The following is a 20792-nucleotide window of genomic DNA, read 5'->3' as shown; positions in this document are numbered from 1 at the left end:
GGAGGAACAGCACCTCATCTTCCGACTAGGTACGTTATAGCCTTCCGGACTTAGCATTGAGTTCAACAACTTCAGATCATGAACTCTTTCCTCCATCCCCACCCCCTTTTTTCAATAATTTATTATTTTTAAAATATATTTTATATATTTTTCTTTTCCCATCTATTTCCATTATTTTTCAATGTATTTCCATCCATTGTTTTATCTCTACCTTTTAGCCTATTCCGATCCCTTCCCCTTACCCCACCCCCACTAGGGCTATCTGTCACTTGCTCATCCTGCTTTCTACCCTTACTGTCCCCATTAGCACATTCCTTAGCTAATATTACCACCGTCAACACCTCTTTGTCCTTTTGTCTATGACATCTTTGGCAATCTCTTCTTTGCCTCCACCTATCACTGGCCCTCTATCCAGCTCTACCTGTCCCACTCCCCTCAACCTGCTTATATTTCACCTCATTTCTATTTTTCTTAGTTCTGATGAAGAGTCATACAGACTCGAAACGTTAACTGTGTTCCTCTCTGCAGATGCTGTCAGACCTGCTGAGCTTTTCCAGCTATTTTTGTTTTTGTTTCAGATTTCCAGCATCTGCAGTATTTTGCTTTTATCGTAGATAGATTCTTGTTAGGCAAGGGAATCAAAGATTGTCAAGGTTAGATGGCAATGTGGAAATCGAAGCACAAGAAGATCAGCCATGAGCTTTTTGAATGGCGGATTGGCTCGAGGGGCCAAGTGGTCTCTTCCTCTTCCTATTTCTTATGTTCTTAAAATGTAAGCCATCATTATGCACCTGACACCTTATCAATCTTAACTAGATTGTTTAAGGCTTCCCAATCCCTCTCCCTTGACCCCACTCTCACTTGAAAGGAATACGTAATATTAGGGAGGCTGGGTGGCGTCAAGCTTCTGGAGTGTCGTTAGAACCGCACTCATCCAGGCAAATGGAGAGTATTCCATCACACTCCCGACTTGTGCCTTGTAGATCATGGAAATCTTTGGGAAGTCAGGAGGTGAGCTACTCACTGCAGGATTGGCGGGCTGCTCTTGTAGCCACAGTATTTAAATGGCTGGTCTAGTTTAAGCTTCTGGTCAATGGTAACTCCCCAAATGTTGATGATGGGAGATTCAGCAATTGTAATGCCTTTGAACTGCAAGGATAGATTCTCTGTTGTTTGAGATGGTCATTGCTTGGCACTTGTGTGGCATGCATGTGACTTGCCAATTATCAGCCCAAGTCTGAATGTTGTCAAGGTTTTGCTGCATGGAGGCACAGACTGCTTCAGTATTTGAGGAGTCACAAAGCAGGTGAAGACACTACCCTGCAAAACTCTTGAAGAGATACCCTGCAGCTGAGATGATTGGCCTCTAACTATCACAATCATTTTCTGCTTTACTAGACATGTCTTCAACCAGATGAAAATTTTCCCCTTGATTCTATTGACATCAGTTTCACTTTGGCTCCTTGGTCAAGTGCTGCCTTGATGTCAAGGGCAGTCTCACGCCCACCTCAATTCCTGAATTCAGCTTTGTTGTCCATCTTTGAACCAAGGTTGTAATGAGGTCTGGAGCCAGATGCCCCTACTAGAAACCAAACTGAGCATTAGCAAGCAGGTTATTGCTGAGTAAGTGCTGCTTAATAGCACTGTCAGTGACATGTTACTGATAATTGAGAGCAGCCTGATAGGGCGTAATTAGCTGGTTTGGATTTGTCCTGCTTTTTACTGGAACACCTTGGCTAGTCTGGAGCACAAGTCTTTCAGCACTACTGCCGAGTTGTTGTCAGAGCCCATAGCCTTTGCTTTATTCAGGGCCTCGAATTTTCTTGTTATCTGGAACTCGCTACCTACAAGGGTAGTTGAAGCGGAGATGATCAACAATTCCAATGAAAATTGGATAGGCACTTGATGGAAAAAAGTTACAAAGCTAGGAGGATGGGGTGGCATGATCCTGACTAGATTACTCTACAGAGAGCTGACATGGACTCAATGGGCTGAATAGCCTCCTCTTGTGACAATATGGATAGAATTTTCCCTCTTGGGGGAGGGGCAAGAAACTGAAGCCTGGACTATTTCCAGGTCCTGAATCTGTCCCCGGGAAATAGTCCGTGGGGGCATCACTTTGCCTGTGGAGATGGCGCACTGTCCAATTAAGGGCAGCGGGCAAGATCTTGAAGCTGGAGGACCAATCAGAGATCTTCTAGCTTGAAAGGAGCAGCAGGCTGCAATAGTGGGTAAGTAAGGGGCAGGGTACTTCAAAATGGAGGCACTTTATCTCCAATTTTTTTAAACTTAAATTAAAAAACGGATCTTGCTGTCAGGCTTCCCTGTGGGATGGGGGAAACCACCTCTAAAATGCGTACCCAGGCACGAAGGCAGGACTCTAGGCCTGCTTAAAGCGCTGCCCCCGCCCCCTAACTCCGGCCTGCTACTAGGAAGCTGCCTCAAGACACCTAAGCTGGTTGCAGGGGCCTGCAGGCCAACTGGAAAATCCCACTTGGCCTTCTTTAATTTCCCTCAGTAGTCTCTTAGCGAGCCATGTCAGCTCCCCGCTGCAAGCGGGTGGGTAGCCTTACTGCCCCCTCCCCCCCAATTTGGTATCACACAAAAATGGCCCAAAGGTGGGATGGAGCTGGAGAACTGGCATGACCGTCAGTAGGGCTCATTTTATCTCCCTCCAGGCTCCATTCCCATTCCCAGCCCCAGCCCCCTTGGGGGCTGAAGATACTGCCCCATGTCTCCAAGATGAGGGGCGATTTTAAAATAATTTTGTAATGTCTTGATTTTTAAAATTCAGTTAACGTAACCTTTTTAAGACACAATTTGTTCTCATGTGCATCAGGCCAGAACCTGCCAGTCAATTGCCATCAAAGATTTCTGAAATCCTATGAGAAAAGATTTACATTTCTCTAATGGGGGTTCAGACTATTCATTGCTTTCTTGTTATTCAGTAATCTTTGATTAACATAATTGATTCAAGTGTAAGACTCAGACTGATTATCTCTTTCACTCAGTCCCCAGAAATGAAATTGTATCAGTTCATGATTTGCTTCTAGGATAGTCTAAATTTCTATATTTGTGCCTTATTGGTGCTGTAAATATAAATATATTTGAAAATTGGCAATTTGGGAGAGAACTGAAGTGATGAGTTTGACTGTAACTGATCGTTAGCAATAAGGCTGCATGTCAGTTGTGATAAAATTTATTTATGTTTTTGTAATATCATGGAATAAAGTCAGGGAGCTAGAAATTTAAACTGTCCCTATGACAATATACTGTAGCATGGGCTATACCTGCTCCTAGTTGTTCAGTTAATCCCCATTGCCAAGGTCAACTGGTGCATCCGCTGTATGTGCTGTGTGTGTGCAATCACAGCCCTGATGTCAACGGATTGATGCGATGCAAAAATACGAAAGTTGATCAACAAATGTGCAGGCAACCCCTTCCTTACTCCTGAAACAGCAAGCGTTTGAAGCAAGGTGGGCCCCGTTCTGGCGCTATTTAAAGGGCTTCTCAACAAATTGCAGCTAGGATACTTTTGACTTGCTTGTGCTGAAGTAAAGTTGGCGGAAGCACAATGGTGAGTTGCTGGAGGAGTTTGGAGGTTTTTGCTGACCTCAGAAAGTTAAAAAATATTGTTGCCTTGCATAGATGTGCGAGCAGTAGTTGCAGAGTTGCTTGCTCTGGACATGCAGAGGAGGAGGCAAAGAGGTGAATCTCTGCGAGGAGGGAGGAGAAAGGCATCTCCTTAGGAAGCCCTACCCCAAGAAGGTCTACAGGGAGCACCAGTCCTGTGTTGTAATGAGCCAGGAGCTGTGCCTCAGGAGACTTCACTTCACAAAGAAGGTAGTGATTGAGTTATATCACTTCCTTCCAGCCAACTTGGAGCTTCAGACCAGATAAACGATAGCCCTCCTACCCGCTATGAAGATCACTGTCGCTTCTTTCTTTGCAACCAGACCCTTCCAGGCAGAAGTTGGCAACATCAACAATGTGTTGCAATTCACCATCCACAGAAGCATCAAGGAGGTGACACAAGAACATAAGAAATAGGAGCAGTTGTAGAGCATCTGGCCCATCGAGCCTGCTCCACCATTCAATACGATCATGGCTTTAGCTCCATTTTCCTGTCGGCTTCCCATATCCCTTAATTCCCTGAGAGACCAAAAATCTGTCTATCCAGTCTTAAGTATATTCAACGATGGAGCATCCATAGCCCTCTGGGGTAGAGAATTCCAAAGATTCACCACCCTTAGAGTGAAACAATTTCACCTCATCTCAGTCCTAAATGATCAGCCCCTTATCCTGAGACTGTGTCTCCGTGATTTAGATTCCCCAACCAGCGGAAACAATCTCAGTGTCTACCCTATCAAGCCCCTTCAGAATCTTGTAAGTTTCAATGAGATTACTTCTCATTCTTCTAAACTCCAGAGAATATAAGCCCAATTTACTCAGCCTTTCATCATAGGACAACATCCTCATCCCAGGGACCAATTTAGTGAACCTTCACTGTGCTGTCTCCAATGTGAGTATATCCTTTCTTAAGTGTGGAGACCAAAACTGCACACAGTACTCCTGATGTAGTCTCACCAAAACGGTGTGACAGAGTTCCTTTACAAGAGGAGAGGGAGTTTGTCCTCTTTTCCCTGAGGAGGAAAGACCAGGATGAAACGGCACATGAGTTCCCCAGGATAGCGGCCTTCCCGATAGTGCAGTGCGCCGTTGACTGCAAGCATGTTGCTCTGTGGGTCTCCCATATCAATGGAGAGAGATACTGCAACCACCTGGGCTATCAGTCATTCAATGTGCAGTTGGTGTGTGACCACACCAAGAAATTCATCTCGGTGAATGTCTGCTATTCTGGCAGCATTCACAATGCTTTTATCTTGTGATAGTCTATAATTTCCACCATCTTCAGGTCTCTAAGATAGACAATAGGATAGCTGTTCAGTTACACTTCACCAAGTGGTTCATAACCCCCTTCCACCATCCCACCACATGAAGTCAGAGAGGCTTCGGTCACAGAGGGCCACAACACCATGGAGCAAACCATTAAGTTCCTACGGTCAAGACTTTGCTGCTTAGATCACTCCTGTTCATGCTTCATGGAGCCAATACCACTCCAAAGGGACAGTGCCCCAACAATCTTTGTAATCCACTGGAGCATGAAAGCCTGCATGCACTGTTGAGCCATCGCATCCACATCCACAATGACAGTTGTCTGTGCTGGATGGCAGCAGCCTGAGCCTGCATGCCAGTGGGCAGGGATCTCCTGACCTCTGCCTGAGCTTCCACTGCAGAACTAACATGCCGGGAGGCCTCTGTCTTTGGTGCAATAGATGCTGAGATAGTGACGAGCAAATTTGGTCTGGCAGTGCTGCCATAGAGGAGCTCACCCCTTCCATGGTGAAAAGAATGGGCTTCAAGCTCTCTGCGATGTCCTGTGCCACAGTTCAACTGGATTCCTCAATGCTTTTATTCAGTGATAGGAACCTTTCTGGCAGGCCTGAAAATGCACTAAATATCTTGGTGTGCATGTTCATCAGCATTTTCCTATAGTTCTGAGGTTCTCGACTCAGTCCCCTGCAGCAAAACTCGTCTGCTACCTTACCCTCCCAGGAGTTTGCATATAAGCTGACCTATTCCCAGGCCTGGCTACAACCCACGTATTCCCAGTGACCCATCTTTTGCAGACCCCTGCTCTAGCCCTGCACAAACATTAGAGGTTAGCATAATGTTTGAGCTGGTAGCTACGAGTGTTAAGCCAAGTGACAATATTTCTTCTTCAAGGACTCTTCCCCTTCTTGCCCTTCCACCTGAAACTACTGTGGCTGAGAAGTTTGCAGTTTTTGACTAGAATAAAGCACTAGCACAGGGGAAGGGTAAAGTACGGGGTGATGTGAGGAAATCATAAGGTCCACAGTTACTCCATTGGTAGTTTTCCATTTCATAGCACCTTTCAAGATGATGGTGAGTAGTAAGTGGAGAAGGTGCATAAGGCAGCAACTTACCATTTTCCATGATGGCCTTGCCACTGGTGCCCATAATCCTTTGGGCCAACTCTTGAGGGGGGTGAGAGGATCAGTCCAGGGATCACCTGCTTTTTCCATCTGATGTGGGAAGCCTTCTCCTACAAGGATGAGGGCAGAAAGCCAGTGACTATGTATCTGTGTAAATGGGTAATGCGTCTGGTGTAATGGGTGGGAGATGTGATGTTCAGATGCATTCACTCACCCTGACCACCTAAGAAAGGTGATTAATCCTTTTGTGGCATCGCTGCTAGCTTCTGGGTGCCAAGCTGTGGCATTGACCACCCTTACCACCTCTCCCATTCCAGTCAGAGGATTAGTCTTGAGGGCTTCCTGCCCCTTGTTGGAAAGATGGCCTCCTTTCTGGCCTCAGCCTCTCAAGACAAGTGCATCTAGGGTGGCGTCACTAAAGCTGGGGCAATGCTGTGCTTCCCCTGATGTTCCATAGCTTCTCCCTGCATGACAAATAATTATCGGGCAACCTGCATTACATTGCTGCAACTTCTCTTTTATAGGAACTGTGTCTTTAAAAAAGCAAGGTTGTCTGGAGCAACGATACTTGGGAGTCCTCCTCACAAGGAGTGTGTAGAGGATGGCAGCAGAGAAACAGAGTTTGGGGGTGCGCAGGATCTGATCCTGGCCACAGCATTGCCAGAAAAGAGATTGATAGATGAATTCTGTGTCCTACCCACCTGGTTTCCAACGATTGCAGACACACAATGAATCACAGTCACTACACCCAAAACGTGGAGTGAATAGGTTTCACGCCTGAAATTTCTTCAGGAGCCCAGATTTTGCTCCTCACTTAGATCAGACCCCATTTCTTCTTGCCCCTGGTAGGACTCATTTACGTCTCTCTGGAGGTCAGTAAACCTCAATTAATTTGGTGTTCTGGCTTCCAATGTTTTGCTGAGTTCCAGCTGAACCAGAGAAATGGCAGCTCCTGTCATAGGGATTCCCTGTCCCTGGTTCAACTCCTGGATGGTCTTGTTAGGGGTAGGTAGAATTTCCATTCCTTATAAAACTTAATGCAAAATCCTGGAACCTTGCAGGAACGTGACACAAATGGTTTCTTGACATTTTCTGGTGGGTTTTACCCAAGTTATGGCAAGTGTCTGGTGGAGTTTCTGAGGCAATATTGAGCTATATTAAGCAACTCATCTTTGTTTTGCTGTCTTTTTTATGCAAATGTAAGCAGAGGATTGCAGATCCTGACAGCGATAGAAATGAAAATCAGTAAGAGTGTAAAGTGGGATGTCAGTCCTTTAATGTTCATTTTGCTCGACCGTCCAAGATGAATTTACACTCAGTGACTTCTTCAGAAATATGTAGAACTTAGCACAAGTCAATCTCAGGTCTGTTCTGTTGATTCCTCCTGTCGAGATGCAGAATTTTTCAGTGCTGGGGTTTCTCACCCCACCACCTGAAGAGATGGCAGGGAATGCATCCTGATCACAGCAGCCCCACAGCCATTTGTGCTCCATGGAGCATTAATTGGCTGGAAACAGGACTTGCAATCCTCACCCAGGCAGAAGTCCCACTTCAGAGAGCTGCTGGTCAATCTGATTGGAGAGAGGGATGGAGCTCTTGATGGATGGCGAGGATGGGGAGTTGGGAGAGAGCACCTGCGAGATGCAGATTTTGGTGGATGGGGGTGAGGGGGGCGGACGAGGGGAGATGGTTGATGTGGAAAGGGAGTCCTTGATGGAGGTGACCTCTTCCTGCCTGAGGCCCAAGCAGGGTAACCTGCTCAGCTTAACCGCATCCCTGAACTCCTCCCACCAGCCTCAAAACTGATGCTGGATGAGCAGCGGCCCTTATGTACCTGGCCAATAATTGATCCGAGACCTCACCCACCTCACATAAAATTCTGCGCCAGGTCTTTCATTTAAGCTAGCATTAATTGAACTACACTATATATTTTTATGACTTATGATGATTGGGGCTATATTTGTGTTTTGGATTTGAATAGTGTTAAAGTTAAGGCATAGAGTTTCTGCTTGGTTGTGCTATTCTTTTCAGTGCAGTTCATACACAGTTAGCATAACCCATTCAAAAGTGCAGATTATGTTCAACTCAAATCAAGTTTCTTCGCTATTTTGTGTTATAAAATGTTGCACTACAAGCCAGCCACACCCACAAAACTGACCAGGCTTTCGGGATGAATTAATCGCCATTGGGAATTACTATTAATTGTGCTTGTTCGCAGACCTTCAAGGAGGCTCTACAAGTTGTTTTTTTTGGGTGCATGGACACTAATAGACATGATTTAGAATTTTTTGAATGTAATTTTTTTTAAACTGCTGCTGTGTCCCAGTAAAACCAGCAAGTGGTTCTATTTTTTTTGTTGTTTTCTGTAATTTAAAATCGTGTTACTCACAGGTAGCTTTTTAGATATGGATGGAAATGCTTAGTTTTGTGATATAAAACCCTTTTTCAGCTACATTAATCAAACTACATCAAATTAACACTCATTTTTAAATATATATCGAGAAGTATTTTTCAAGCAAAATTATTTTTAAAAATTGTTTTAAGCCACTGTCGAGTTGTGTGGCTCGTAATGAATCTTGTATATGGCAAAATGCAAATCAATTTGAGTGAAAAACCCGAGAAAAATTCACTTCCCAAAGCATGTGCAATTTGCGCCTAATTCATTGATTGCATCCTAAAGGAAATACCCTACTCTAAGGTTTTAACATTTGAAACTCCACATACATTTGTGGGAGCCAGAGGTTCAATTTGTTGTAATTTCCACTACAGCCAACAATTTGACTTTGATAGTTAGTCGGCATGACTTGAAGAAAGCCAAAGTGTTTCGTGACATCCATTTACAACAATTGCATGACTTGAAATCCCTACGGAACCTATAAACAGACAGCTCTTAAACTGTCACTTTGAATTACTGCCACTTTATACTTTCCCCAGAAAAATATGACTTATTTATGTGTTATTGACAGCGTTTGTAATGTATTGGTGCTTTTATTGTGTTGTGTGTGTGTAATAAAAAGGTTAAGGCTATTTGAGATGTTAACTTTTGTAAGGATTGGATTTTAATTTTGTTGTGAAAGTATCATGACTAAAAACAAATATGGTTATGTGAGTACAGTATCACTGATACTTGTCACATTTTTCCCAAAGGATTTTTTATTTAGTGGATAAAACAACGGTGGAGCCCAGCATGAATGCAAAAGATAAGATTGAAACATTTGCAACTATTTTCAGTTATGAGCTTGGAGTGAATTATCCATCCAGGCCTCCTCCTCCAAGTTCCACAGTCAAAGGATTCCAGTCTTCCAGTCCAACCAATCCAATTCACTCCATGTGAGATCAAAAAACAGCTGAGTGCATTGGATACAGCAAAGGCTATGGGTCACAACAACATCCTGGCTGTGGTGCTGAAGACTTGTGCTCCAGAACTAGCCTCGTCCCTGGCCATGTTGTTCCAGTATATGTCCCAGATATGTCTTGTTCTCAAAAAGCAGGTCAAATCCAATCTGACCAATCACTCCCCTATTAGCCTACTCTCGGCCATCAGCAAATTGATGGAAGGTGCTAACGACAGTGCTATCAAGCAACATTCACTTGGATTCTGCCATAGGCAAACCCATTTGCTTTGCCTTTCATTCATTATTGTTGGTATCTCTAATACAAAGCTGTATTTTCACTTCTGTTTGTTTTCTTCAATTATAAACCTTAGTAAAATGCTGTGTCCATCAGGTTTGATGTTTACACTCATGCTCATGTTCTATATCTTCATAATATTGACAGAATCTTGCTTTAACTCTTACACAATAAGCACTAGAAAGTGTGTCAGTTCACACAGAACTATCAGAACCTTTTTGAGGAATCCCATTCTAACTCTGTTTTAGGTTGCACAGAAATCATATTTTTACAACTTATTCCACCACTCTGCCAGTTATTGGCTTTATAGTCATGCCAGGTTATATTCCACTGGAAGCTATTCTTTGTGTGTGAACCTTGACATTAAATGCCTGCAGCCTATCTGAAAGCTGGGGAAATTGTAGCTGAATACGTCTCCTGTTTTAATTTAGCGCGGCTTTGCATTTTTCATCCGTCATCCCTGCCAGCTGGAGCAGGAATATTGTCTGATTTGTTTCCTTGCCTTCCTGGCTTAATTGCGCACCCCCTTTTCCACCATAGCTAAGGTTCCCTAACTTCATAAAGGTTGAATCAGGGATCTTCCTGATCTAAAAACAAAAAAACTGCGGATGCTGGAAATCCAAAACAAAAACAGAATTACCTGGAAAAACTCAGCAGGTCTGGCAGCATCAGCGGAGAAGAAAAGAGTTGACGTTTCGAGTCCTCATGACCCTTCGACAGAACTGTTCTGTCGAAGGGTCATGAGGACTCGAAACGTCAACTCTTTTCTTCTCCGCCGATGCTGCCAGACCTGCTGAGTTTTTCCAGGTAATTCTATCTTCCTGATCTGTTTGGTTCAGTAGCACTGCACTCAGTACCTTTATCTCCTATGCCATGGCATAACCTTGCATTTTGCTGTAGTGTGTTTGTGTCATTTTTTATGGGGAAATAAGTAGCTTTCAGAAAAAAATAGCTTTGTCACTCTCTTTGCTTTTAGGTTCAACTCAAAACCAGTTTATCGAGCCAATACATAATTCGAACTCAGCCAACAAATACTTGTCTCTCTACACTGGAGTGTGCAGCCTTTGCATTGTCAATAGTGGAAAAGAACCATTGCATTCATGAGGTAAGAAGTCACAAGATGCCACAATTCTAGGCAACTCACGTTATGTTGTAAATTGTAGAATTATACTGACAGGGACAAAATCATTTGACTGGCATTCTTTATTGCATCATAGACATTAATTAAATTGAAATGATTTGAGCTTAATAAAATAACTCTGTAAGCTGCATGTAGACTATGCACAAGTTTATGAAAGGCCTTGATATTTTTGTAGAGGTGGGAGGAAACACTGTAACTGACACCGAAGCAAATGTTCATTAAGTATAGATTATGCACTCATTTCTGCCTGCATTTTAACCATTCTCTCAAACATGTCAAATAAATATCAAGCTTCATCTTCTTTCCCTTCCACCACATATCCCACCTCCAGCCCCACATTACTGCTGCATACCAGCCATTGTAGGACATTTTCATCATGCTGAAGGAAGGGAACAGCTTATTACAGAAAGTTAAGCATTTCTTGATTCTATTTTGAGGGGGAAGTGTTGCAAAATCATAGCTTCATTTTCCTTTTATTCACTGAGCAATTCCCATAGCAGACTGACTAATATAATAAAACAACAACTTGTATTTATACAGTGCCTTTGATATAATGAAAGGTCCCACGGTGTTTCACAGGAATGTTATAGAAAAAAGTATGACCCCAAGCCACATATGAAGATATTAGGTCAGAGGAACAAAAGCTGAGTCTAGAAGGTAGATATTAAGAAGTTTAAAGGAGGAAAACAAGGCAAAGAGACAGAGAGTTGGAGGGAGAGTTTTCCAGAGTTTGGAGCCCAAGCAACTGAAGGCACAGCCACCAATGGTGGAGCAATTAAAATTAGGGATGCACAAAAGACTAGAATTAAATGAGCGCAGATATTTCAGAGGATTGTGGGACTGGAGGAGACCACAGTGATAGGGAGCAGGTCATGGAAGGATTAGAAAGTAAGGATAAGAATTTTAAAGTCAAAACGTTGCTTGATTGAGAGCCAATGTAGGCCAATGAGCACAGGGATGATAGAGGCATGGGACTGCCTGCGAGTTAAGAGACGGACGTAAGGGTTTTGGATGATCTGAAGTTTACAGAGGGTCGAATGAGGGCAGACCAGGCAGGGGTGCTTTGGAATAGCTGAGACTAGAAGTAATGAAGGCTCAAATGAGGGTTTCAGCTGCAGATGAGCAGAGACAGGGGTGAAGTTGGGCAATATTATGGAGGTGAAGATAGATGGTCTTAAGTGTTGGCATGAATATGAGGTCAGAAGCTCATGTCAGGTTCAAATGTGGCACCAAGATTGTGAACCGACTGGCTTAATCTCAGACTGTTGCCAGGGAGAAGGATGGAGTCAGTAGCTAGGGATCACAGTTTGGAGTGGAGACCGTAAACAGTGGCTTCAGTCTTCCCAATGTTTAATTGGAGGAAATTTCTGATCATCCAGTATTGCTCATTGGATAACTTAGCAACAGCGGAGCAGTCAAGAGTGTTGGTTGTGAGGCAAAGCTGGGTGTTATCAGACTATATGTGAAAACTAACGCTGTGCCTTCGAATGATATCATCAGTGAGTAACATGTGGATGAGAAATAGGAAGGCAGACAAGGATTAATCCTTAGGGGACAGCAGAGGAAATGGTTCAGTAGCAAATGATTCTCTGGATATGATTAGATAGATAAGAATGGAACCATGTGAGAGCTGTCCCACCCAGCTGGTCAAGAGTGGAGAGGCATTGGAAGAGAATGGTGTGGTCAACTGAGTCAAAGGCTACAAACAAGTCGAGAAGGACAAGGAGGGAAAGTTTACCTTTGTGACAATCACATAGGCTGTGATTTGTGACTTTGCTAAGAGCTGTTTCAGTACTGTAGTGGGGCGGAAACCTGATTGGAAAGATTCGAACATGGAGTTCCAGGAAAGATGGGAATGGATTTGGGAAGCTACAACACGTTCAAGGACTTTGGAGAGAAAAGGGATTTTGGAGATGGGAGTTTGCAAGGACGATGGGGCCAAGGATTGGCTTTTTGAGGAGTGGGGTTATGACAGATTTAAAGGAGAGTGGGACAACAGCCGAAGAGAGAGAACCATTTACAATATTGGCTAACATACAGGCCAGGAGGGGAAGTTGAGTGATCAGCAGTTTAGTGGGAATGGGTTCGAGGAAACAGGAGGTGAGTCCCATGGAAAGAAAGTGGAGAAAGATATGAGTTCAGGGCTTGGGCAGGGGAGTTTTTAAAGGGAGGTTGATCAGGTGGCTAGTTGAAAGGAGGAGAACTGCAGAGGCAGCTGATCAGATGGTTTCAATCTTAGTGACAGAGAAGCCCACGAGCTCCCTGCGCATTGTTGAAGGTGAGGGTGCAGGGAATATGGGTTTAAGACGACTTACTTAAATTGAATTTATCACTGCCCTTCCAACCATCCACAGGCGGGATGAGGTTTCCAATGTTAATTAAAAATAAAATAAAGATTTTTAAATCTCATTTTTAACATATCCCTGCTCTTGTGACAGAGCCACATGAGGGGACATGTGTACCTTAATTTTAAAATCTTTATTTTTAATGTTAGAAAGCTTCAGCTCCCTGAGGCAACTCTGTACCTTCAGGGAGCTTTCACTGAGTGCACCAACGCGCATACACTGACTTCCGCACTCGCCCTGCCTGCACACACACCGCCCCCCCCGCCCCCCCATCTCCACTCAGGCAGCGCTGAGCATTTCAGCGCTAGATTCATGCTAGCTGGTCATTAACTGGCCAGCCGCTATGAAATTGCGGTTGGGGCTCAATCGCAGGCGCCGAAATTTGTGTGGCCGCTCCCTGGGCCCGCCCGACAAGGGGAAAACCCTCCCCCAAAAGTGGAGGTTAGGTTCCGGTTAAGTAAATTAGTAGCTGCAGAAATGTTGTGGTGTACAGAGGGCCACAGGCGAGATAATTGGGCTTTTGAAAGTGCAGTTGTAGGTGAGTTGGGGGATAGTTTTTTTCTAGAGATGGATACAGAAGGAGGTAGGGCTGGAGCAAGGAAGGGGAATGTGGCTGGAGAGTGATACAAGGAAGTGATCAGAGATGGCCTTATCTGTAATCGACACTATGGGCAGGATTTTACCGTCGGCGAGCAGGGGCGGTGCAGAACTCCCAACGTCCCCACACCCCATTTAAATTTTCAGGAAGGCAGGGACACAGCAAAATCAGCTGTCCGCCCGCCGACCTGTCAATGGCCAATTGAGGCCATTGACAGATCAATTAAAGTAATTAGTGGACCTGCCCGTCCAACCTTAAAGTTGGTGGGCAAGCCAGGAGCCCCGGCGGGAAGTAGAAAAAACATGAAACCTCATCCACAGGCGGGATGAGGTTTCATGTAGGGTTTTAAAAATTTTAATAAAGTTTTTTTTTTAGAAATTATGAACATGTCCCAACTCATGTGACATTGTCACATGAGGGGACATGTAAGGGAATATTTTTTTTCTACTTTTAATATTTTTGAAAGTAGAGGGGATCTCCCTGAGGCAGCACTTAGCCTCAGGGAGATTAGTGCGCTCTTTCGTGCGTATGCGCAAAAGAACGCACTCTTGATTTTAGGCATTCCTCCTCTGCCCGCACAGGGAGTGCAAAGCGCTTCCCTGCAGATGTCACGCTGCTGGGCGGGCCTAAGTTGGCCCGCCAATGTAAAATGGCGCTGTGCCTCCGATCAGGGGCACCCACCCAACAACTCTCTCTCTCTCTCTCTCTCCCTCCCCCCACCCCCCCCCCCCCCCAGTGGCGGGAAAATTCTGCCCTATGGAGACTAGCAAAACTGTGTGAGATGGCAAGTTCAAGGGGATGGCCAACAATATGTGTTGAAGAGTTTACAAGGTGGGAGAGATTTAAGGAGGATTAGAGGTCAGTAAGAGAGCAGGATGAATTGAGATGGAGGTTGAAGCCATCAAGGAAGTAAAGTTGTCCACTCCAGAGGCTGAAGGGGATCAGTGAAGAAGCCTCAGTGATAAAAACAACAGTAAATTTCCTGTGAATAGCTGTTAGCAAGTCTGTTTTTGGATTCTTTTATGCACAACTAAAACTTTTAAATACCAACTAGATTACAATTCAGAGCATAGCCGTTTGATTCAAGTGCTGCCATTGTTAAACCTCCTCAAAATCTTCTTTACCAATTGCTGGCCAGCATCACCAAAACAGATTAAATGGCTATTCTCCTACTTTCATTTTGCAAAAATGGCTGCGATGTTTATCAAACGAACATACGAATTAGGAGCAGGAGTAGGCCATTCAGCCCCTCGAGCCTGCTCTGCCATTCAATAAAATCATGGCTGATCTGATTGTAGCCTCAGCTCCACATTCCCACCTACCTCCAATAATATCTCACCCCTTTGCTTATCAAGAGTCTATCTAGCTCTGCCTTAAAAATATCCAAAGGCTCTGCTTCTACTGCCTTTTCGGGGAGAGTTCCAAAGACTCATGACCCTCAGGGAAAAAATTTCTTCTCATCTCTGACTTAAATGGGTGACCCCTTATTTTTAAACAGCGATCTATATTCTATATAGTTCTATATTCTCTCACAAAAGGAAACATCCTTTCTACATCCACCCTGTCAAGACCCCTCAAGATCTTATTTGTTTCAATCAAGTTGTAAATTTCAGTGGATACAAGCCTAGCCTGTGCAACCTTTCCTCATAAGACAGCCCTCCCATTTCAGGTATTAGTCTAGTGAACTTTGTCTAAACTGCTTCCAATGCATTTACATCCTTCCTTAAATAAGGAGGCCAGTACTATACACAGTTCTCCAGATGTGGTCTCACCAAAGCCCTGTATAACTGAAGCATAATCTCCCTCCTTTTGTATTCAATCCCCTTCGCAATAAACGCTAACATTGTATTAACTTTTCTAATTACTTGCTGTACTTGCATACTAGCCTTTTGCAATTTAACTTAACAGTCATTGCACTTCAAAGAAATGCATTGTATGTGAAGGGCTTTGGGGCACTTATGAGACTTGATAATGACCTTTCTCTTCTTTTATCTGGCCATTTAATCATGGGAGGTTTGTGAAATCTAGTTTAAGCAATAATAACACAAGGAATACTGTCTCTACTAACTGTCGTGTTGGTATAATGATATAAAGGCACCAATCACTCATATGAGATTGGGTAAACACATTGTGGATTCATTTATTTAGACTAGGCACATAAGAACAGCTGTACATAGGTAGAAAGTTTGAAGACATCTGCAGCAGGGCTCTGGGTGAACATTGTGTACAATTTTGGTCCCCTTATATACATGCCATCGAGGGATTGCAATGGAGGTTCATCAGATTAACCCCTGGGATGGTGGGATTGTCATATGAAGAGAGATTGGGGAGACTGGGTCTGTATTCCCTAGTGTTTTGAAGAATGAGGGGTGACCTCATTGAAACTCACAAAATGCTAACAGGGCATGTCTGGGTAGGTGTAGATAGGATATTTCCCTTGGCTGGTGAATCAAAAACCAGGGGACATAATCTCAGGATAAGAGGTAGACCGTTTAAGACTTAGATGAGGAGGAATATCTTCACTCTGGGGGTGGTGAATCTTTAGAATTTTCTACCCCGGAGGGCTGTGGAAGCTCAATTATTGAGCATGTTCAAAACAGAAATTGATAGATTTCTGGAGACTAAAGACATCAAGGGATATGGAGGAAGTGTAGGAAGGTGGTGTTAAGGTAAATGATCAGCCATCATCTAATTGAATGGTATGAAGCAGGCTCAATAGGCTGAATGGCCTTCTCCTGTTCCTATGTTCCTAAAAGCAAAAGTGAAATCAAGTTGGATCATATGACACAGTTCCCTTCTAATGATGTGATGCTGCTATTCCTTAAAGGAACATTACAACATTAACGGAATCAATAAATAGGTATTACTTCTGAATTATCAGTCATTTTTGTTGTTTTAAATCCACAGATTGTTCTACGTCCTCTTCAAGCTTTGTGCTCATTCCAGCTTCAGCATGGAGCTCAGATCCATCACAGCAAGGAACATTTGATCAAGAATGGATTGTATGAAAAATCAATGCCAAAGAATAAACGTAAACTCAATAGAATGGAACGTTTAGTGAACAATGTCAAAGTATAGGGGACAAGTATGATTTTAATTAGGCTTTATTTTTTTGAGCAGCAATTTTCTTGTGGAATTTTCTATGAATCGTCATAGTTTTCTATCTTTGAATTTTCATTTAGGTTGCACATCAATTTTCTAAAGTCTGATTCCTGTTGTTTCCTGTTACTATTTCAATCTGACCGAACTCTGAGGACAAGTTTCCTCAGGGCTTCCCCTGCAGCACTGCTGTAATTTAGGCAAATATTCAGCAGGAATCTTGTTTACATACATAAATAGGTTCCTCCTGAAATTTCGTTGGCATTATGGCAGCACAGTGACAGAAGCCCCGAGGAAAGTCACCCCTTAATAAGTTTAGAGGGTTAAAGCTGTTTCTTTTTTCTTTTGCTTTCTGAGGTCTACTTTGCAATTCTACAGTTCTCAGTAAAGTAGTGATGGAGGGTTATATCTAAACAATATGTTTTTGTTAGCCTCACTTGGGAATTTACCTCTTTTGAACCAGAATAGGACGCTTTATCCAGGCCCATCTCAATCAGGATTTACCACTGCTGGTCTGTAGGAGCTTTTTTTACCTGGACAGTTATAAGCTGAGTCACCAGTTAGCCCACATGTAGTTTTCATTTATCAAAGACAATAATGTACAGTTGTAAATGGGACCCCAACTTCTGTTTCATACCTGGAAATACCAAGTTTCCATAGTGGCTCAGAGGAAAATTCCTAATGTAAGTCATCAGGACATAAATACACTCGGACCCAGTGTGCAGTGCCAGCCAGCTTCTGTATGTGGTGGAACTTCCATCTGCCTCCAGTGGAACTCATGATATTCAGGGTGGCAAAGCTGGAGGGAGGGGAATTTCTAGTCAGGAATGATGGCCCTTGGGGAAATGTCAACAGTGATTGTAACTGCTGGAACAGAGATTTTCAACCCTCACTGACAGAGGCACACTTTTTAAAAAAATAAATAAATTTCTCATCCCTGGCCTCCTTTATACTGAACATTCTGATTTCTAATTTGAAACTGGCCTTTGGCACTTGGAGTGATGATGTAGGGTCTATCAGGCAGTGGGGGGGGGGCGGGGGGGGGGGGTGATGCCTTAATCTTGATTCCCGGCTGGACCTCCAAATTTGCCAATATTTCAGGATAATTGAGCCTCTTCAGTAAGGAGCTGTTATGAGACTGGCTGTGGTGATACCAGCAGAATTTTCTCTAGTTGCTGTGCCAGGGCTCAGCAATTTCAACCTCCTCCTCTGCCCGCCTCCCATTTTCTGGCAGGTGCCGCTCCATAATTAGGTGGCCTACCCATTACCACAGATACTTTGACAGGGTCAGGTGTGGAGTTCATGTATATTCTCCCTGGCTAAAATGCAAGTGGAGTGGTACCATGCATTTTCGGTCCTATTGAAAGAAAATCTTGGTGCATCCCTGTGCAGTTCAGTTCACAGTGTAAAGTTGACATCAGCCATTTGTAATACCTTAATAATTCAAACCTCCATATTCGTCAAAAAAAAGGAAAGAGTAATCAAAAGTAAAGGTTTGTGCATTCAAACGTGTTTCTGATAGTTATCTTACCAAATCCTGCAGATATCAGGGTGACATCTAGGACAGCACGTTAGACAGGAACCACAATGCTTCACATTTAGAATGGAGTAATAAAAAAAATTGAAGTTGAACTTTGTGTATTTATTTGTTTGCGATGGAGGAGAATTCTTTTGTTTTCTGATTTGCAGTTGTTTGGGTAAGTAGTAGACTACAGCTAACGCGTGCTAGACGACTTGAATCCGCTCCCTACAGATCATAATGGGACTTTAAGCTTTGAAGTTTGCTTGATTAGGGGTTAGAAAGAAAAATAATTAATTTAAATGAATCTGTTCATCTACACAGCTGCTTCTCCTGCATTGCTTTGCATTTTAGCTCTGTGTAGCTCAGTCCGGGCTGGAATAAAGAATTAATTCTGATGCAGGATTCAAACCACTGCAACTTGTAAATGGTGCAGAGCGATAATGGGCAGTTGCTGAGTCATCAATATTCATAGGTAAAGTTTTAAAAAGAATGAAACAAATGGGGGATGAGGTGTTGTACAGAGTTTACAACTACAGTTCCTCATACTGTCTATTGCTGATAACAAGCTTGCTACCAGTCACTTCAGGGGGCTCTGAATGGGAGAAACAAATAGATGTTCAGTCGCCCGGGTCGCTTTTTAGTAACTGTCAGAGAAATGACAACCCGAGGTATAACATCAAGCCCATGCTGCTAATCAAGCAAGGTGCAGAGTGTGAGGACAGAGAGAGAGAAAAACTGTGGGAAGTAAATTCCAAACCCCTGGTGGCTGTGTATTTATTTTATCACATCAATGTAAGTGAATTTTTTATTCGCTTTACTTGAGCTGATTTTTAAAAATATCTGCTCCATATAATAGATCGATGGTTTACATTAACAAAATCAATCTAGTGGAAGTATCACTTGCAGAATTCATTGCTATCAATGTGACATCCGACAATGAAAGTAGAGATATATTTACTATGATGTTTTACTTAACTTTTGTATCCATTTTTAATAAAGAGCAGTTGGAGAAAGGCCTTTCTTGGTACCTTTTGACTATTCATTTGTGTATAATATATAATGATTTAATTTTTTCTGTAATTTGTTGCTGATTATAAACCCATGCTATTTTACAAGCAACTGCCTGGAGATTAACATTGGTAGAAGACCCAGAACAAATTTCAAGCCCCTGCTTTCAATCAAGGTGCAGAGTATGAAGAAACGTACGGACAAATAAAATTAAGGAAGTAAATACATATACGATGGCCTTGATTTCCCTGGAGTTGTGGAGACTTGGTGAATCTTTAGAAACGGCAGATGAAACAAATCCCATTTTTGCCGGAAGGGGAAAGGGGTTGGAGTGTGACTCACACCTGAGGGAAATCCAAGCTCAGCAGGACCACTTGAAAACTCAGTGCTGAGGCTAAACAGGCCCATGTAGCAAGGGCTTTACCCCATAGTGTGGGAGTCACAATTTTTTAGAGCGAATGTAAATGCTCTTGAAGGGTGGATAAGGTCTGTAGAACTGTCATGATGTGAAGTTAATGAAACCCCCAACCCTTTAAAATGTTTATAAAAACAGACTGCCTTCGTCAGTGAGAGTTGAACAATCTCTGTTCCAGCAGTTATAATAGCTGTTTATTGACATTTCCCCAAGGGCTATCATTATGAATGCTTGGCTATTCATGGGGGCTAGAGGGTTTAAAATTTAAGGAAACAATTGGGACAAATCCCAGAGAACCAGCTGCCTCAGCACTCGGTCACCCCTATGGTCGCCTCTGATCTACTTCTGGGGCAGCAGGCCCGACTGCACTCTGCCTCTGCCCTCCCCCGCCCAGAGCGAGAAACAAGTCTGATGAGGCACTTTCTACCAATGTGGGTCTGCAGGGTTGGGAAATTTGCCAACTCAAATGACCCAACTTGGTCGAGAAAATAGGCCCAATGTCTATGCAAGTTTCATCGAGCTTCAATTTCAGTAGATTTTTGGAATATCTATTTTAATTTTAAAAGAAATACTCCTACAGATTTCATTATTGTCACGTGATTTTTTTTTTCAAATCTTAATATTACATTGTGGACCATCATGGCTCTACAGCATCAATCACTTTTAGTTGTTATTGTGAAATGTATCGGCCTTACGCAACAAAATCAGCAGGTCAGTAAGGGGTATATGAGGAGACAGATGACTACAACGGAGTGAGATGGAGACCGAGTGAGTCGTGAATTAGACTCGTGGGAATTCGGTGCACGGGGAAAGAGTGGGGTGTACATCGGAATTATTCTAAGTCGGGAACAGGAGCAGCTGAGCAGAAATGGACCTGGGTGTAAAGCTCACCTTTGGAGGTGCGTTTGAAAAAAGAATCAAACAGTGACATCACAGGAAAACCGTAAGTTCATTGGTTGGAAAGAAACTGCTGTTGGATAGTGTCTTTAAATAGCAGTAAATTAGAAAAGTATTTTT

At 43.2% G+C, this 20792-nt stretch overlaps 1 protein-coding gene across 1 annotated transcript in view; it reads left to right on the top strand.

The window, feature by feature from the left end:
* The window catches only part of dtwd2 (DTW domain containing 2), a 174528-nt gene extending 156661 nt beyond the window's left edge, over positions 1 to 17867 (top strand). Inside the window, exons 5-6 of the mRNA XM_041186554.1 lie at positions 10624 to 10752; positions 16639 to 17867. Of these exons, the coding sequence (XP_041042488.1) occupies positions 10624 to 10752; positions 16639 to 16809 (300 nt within the window). The 3' untranslated portion in view covers positions 16810 to 17867. The remainder of the gene's footprint in view (positions 1 to 10623; positions 10753 to 16638) is intronic.
* Positions 17868 to 20792: the final 2925 nt, after the last annotated feature.

The sequence above is a fragment of the Carcharodon carcharias genome, chromosome 4 (assembly GCF_017639515.1).
Source record: "Carcharodon carcharias isolate sCarCar2 chromosome 4, sCarCar2.pri, whole genome shotgun sequence".
Taxonomy (NCBI): domain Eukaryota; kingdom Metazoa; phylum Chordata; class Chondrichthyes; order Lamniformes; family Lamnidae; genus Carcharodon; species Carcharodon carcharias.
The sequence above is the reverse complement of the archived record's forward strand: the minus strand, read 5'-3'. Positions and strand labels throughout refer to the sequence as shown.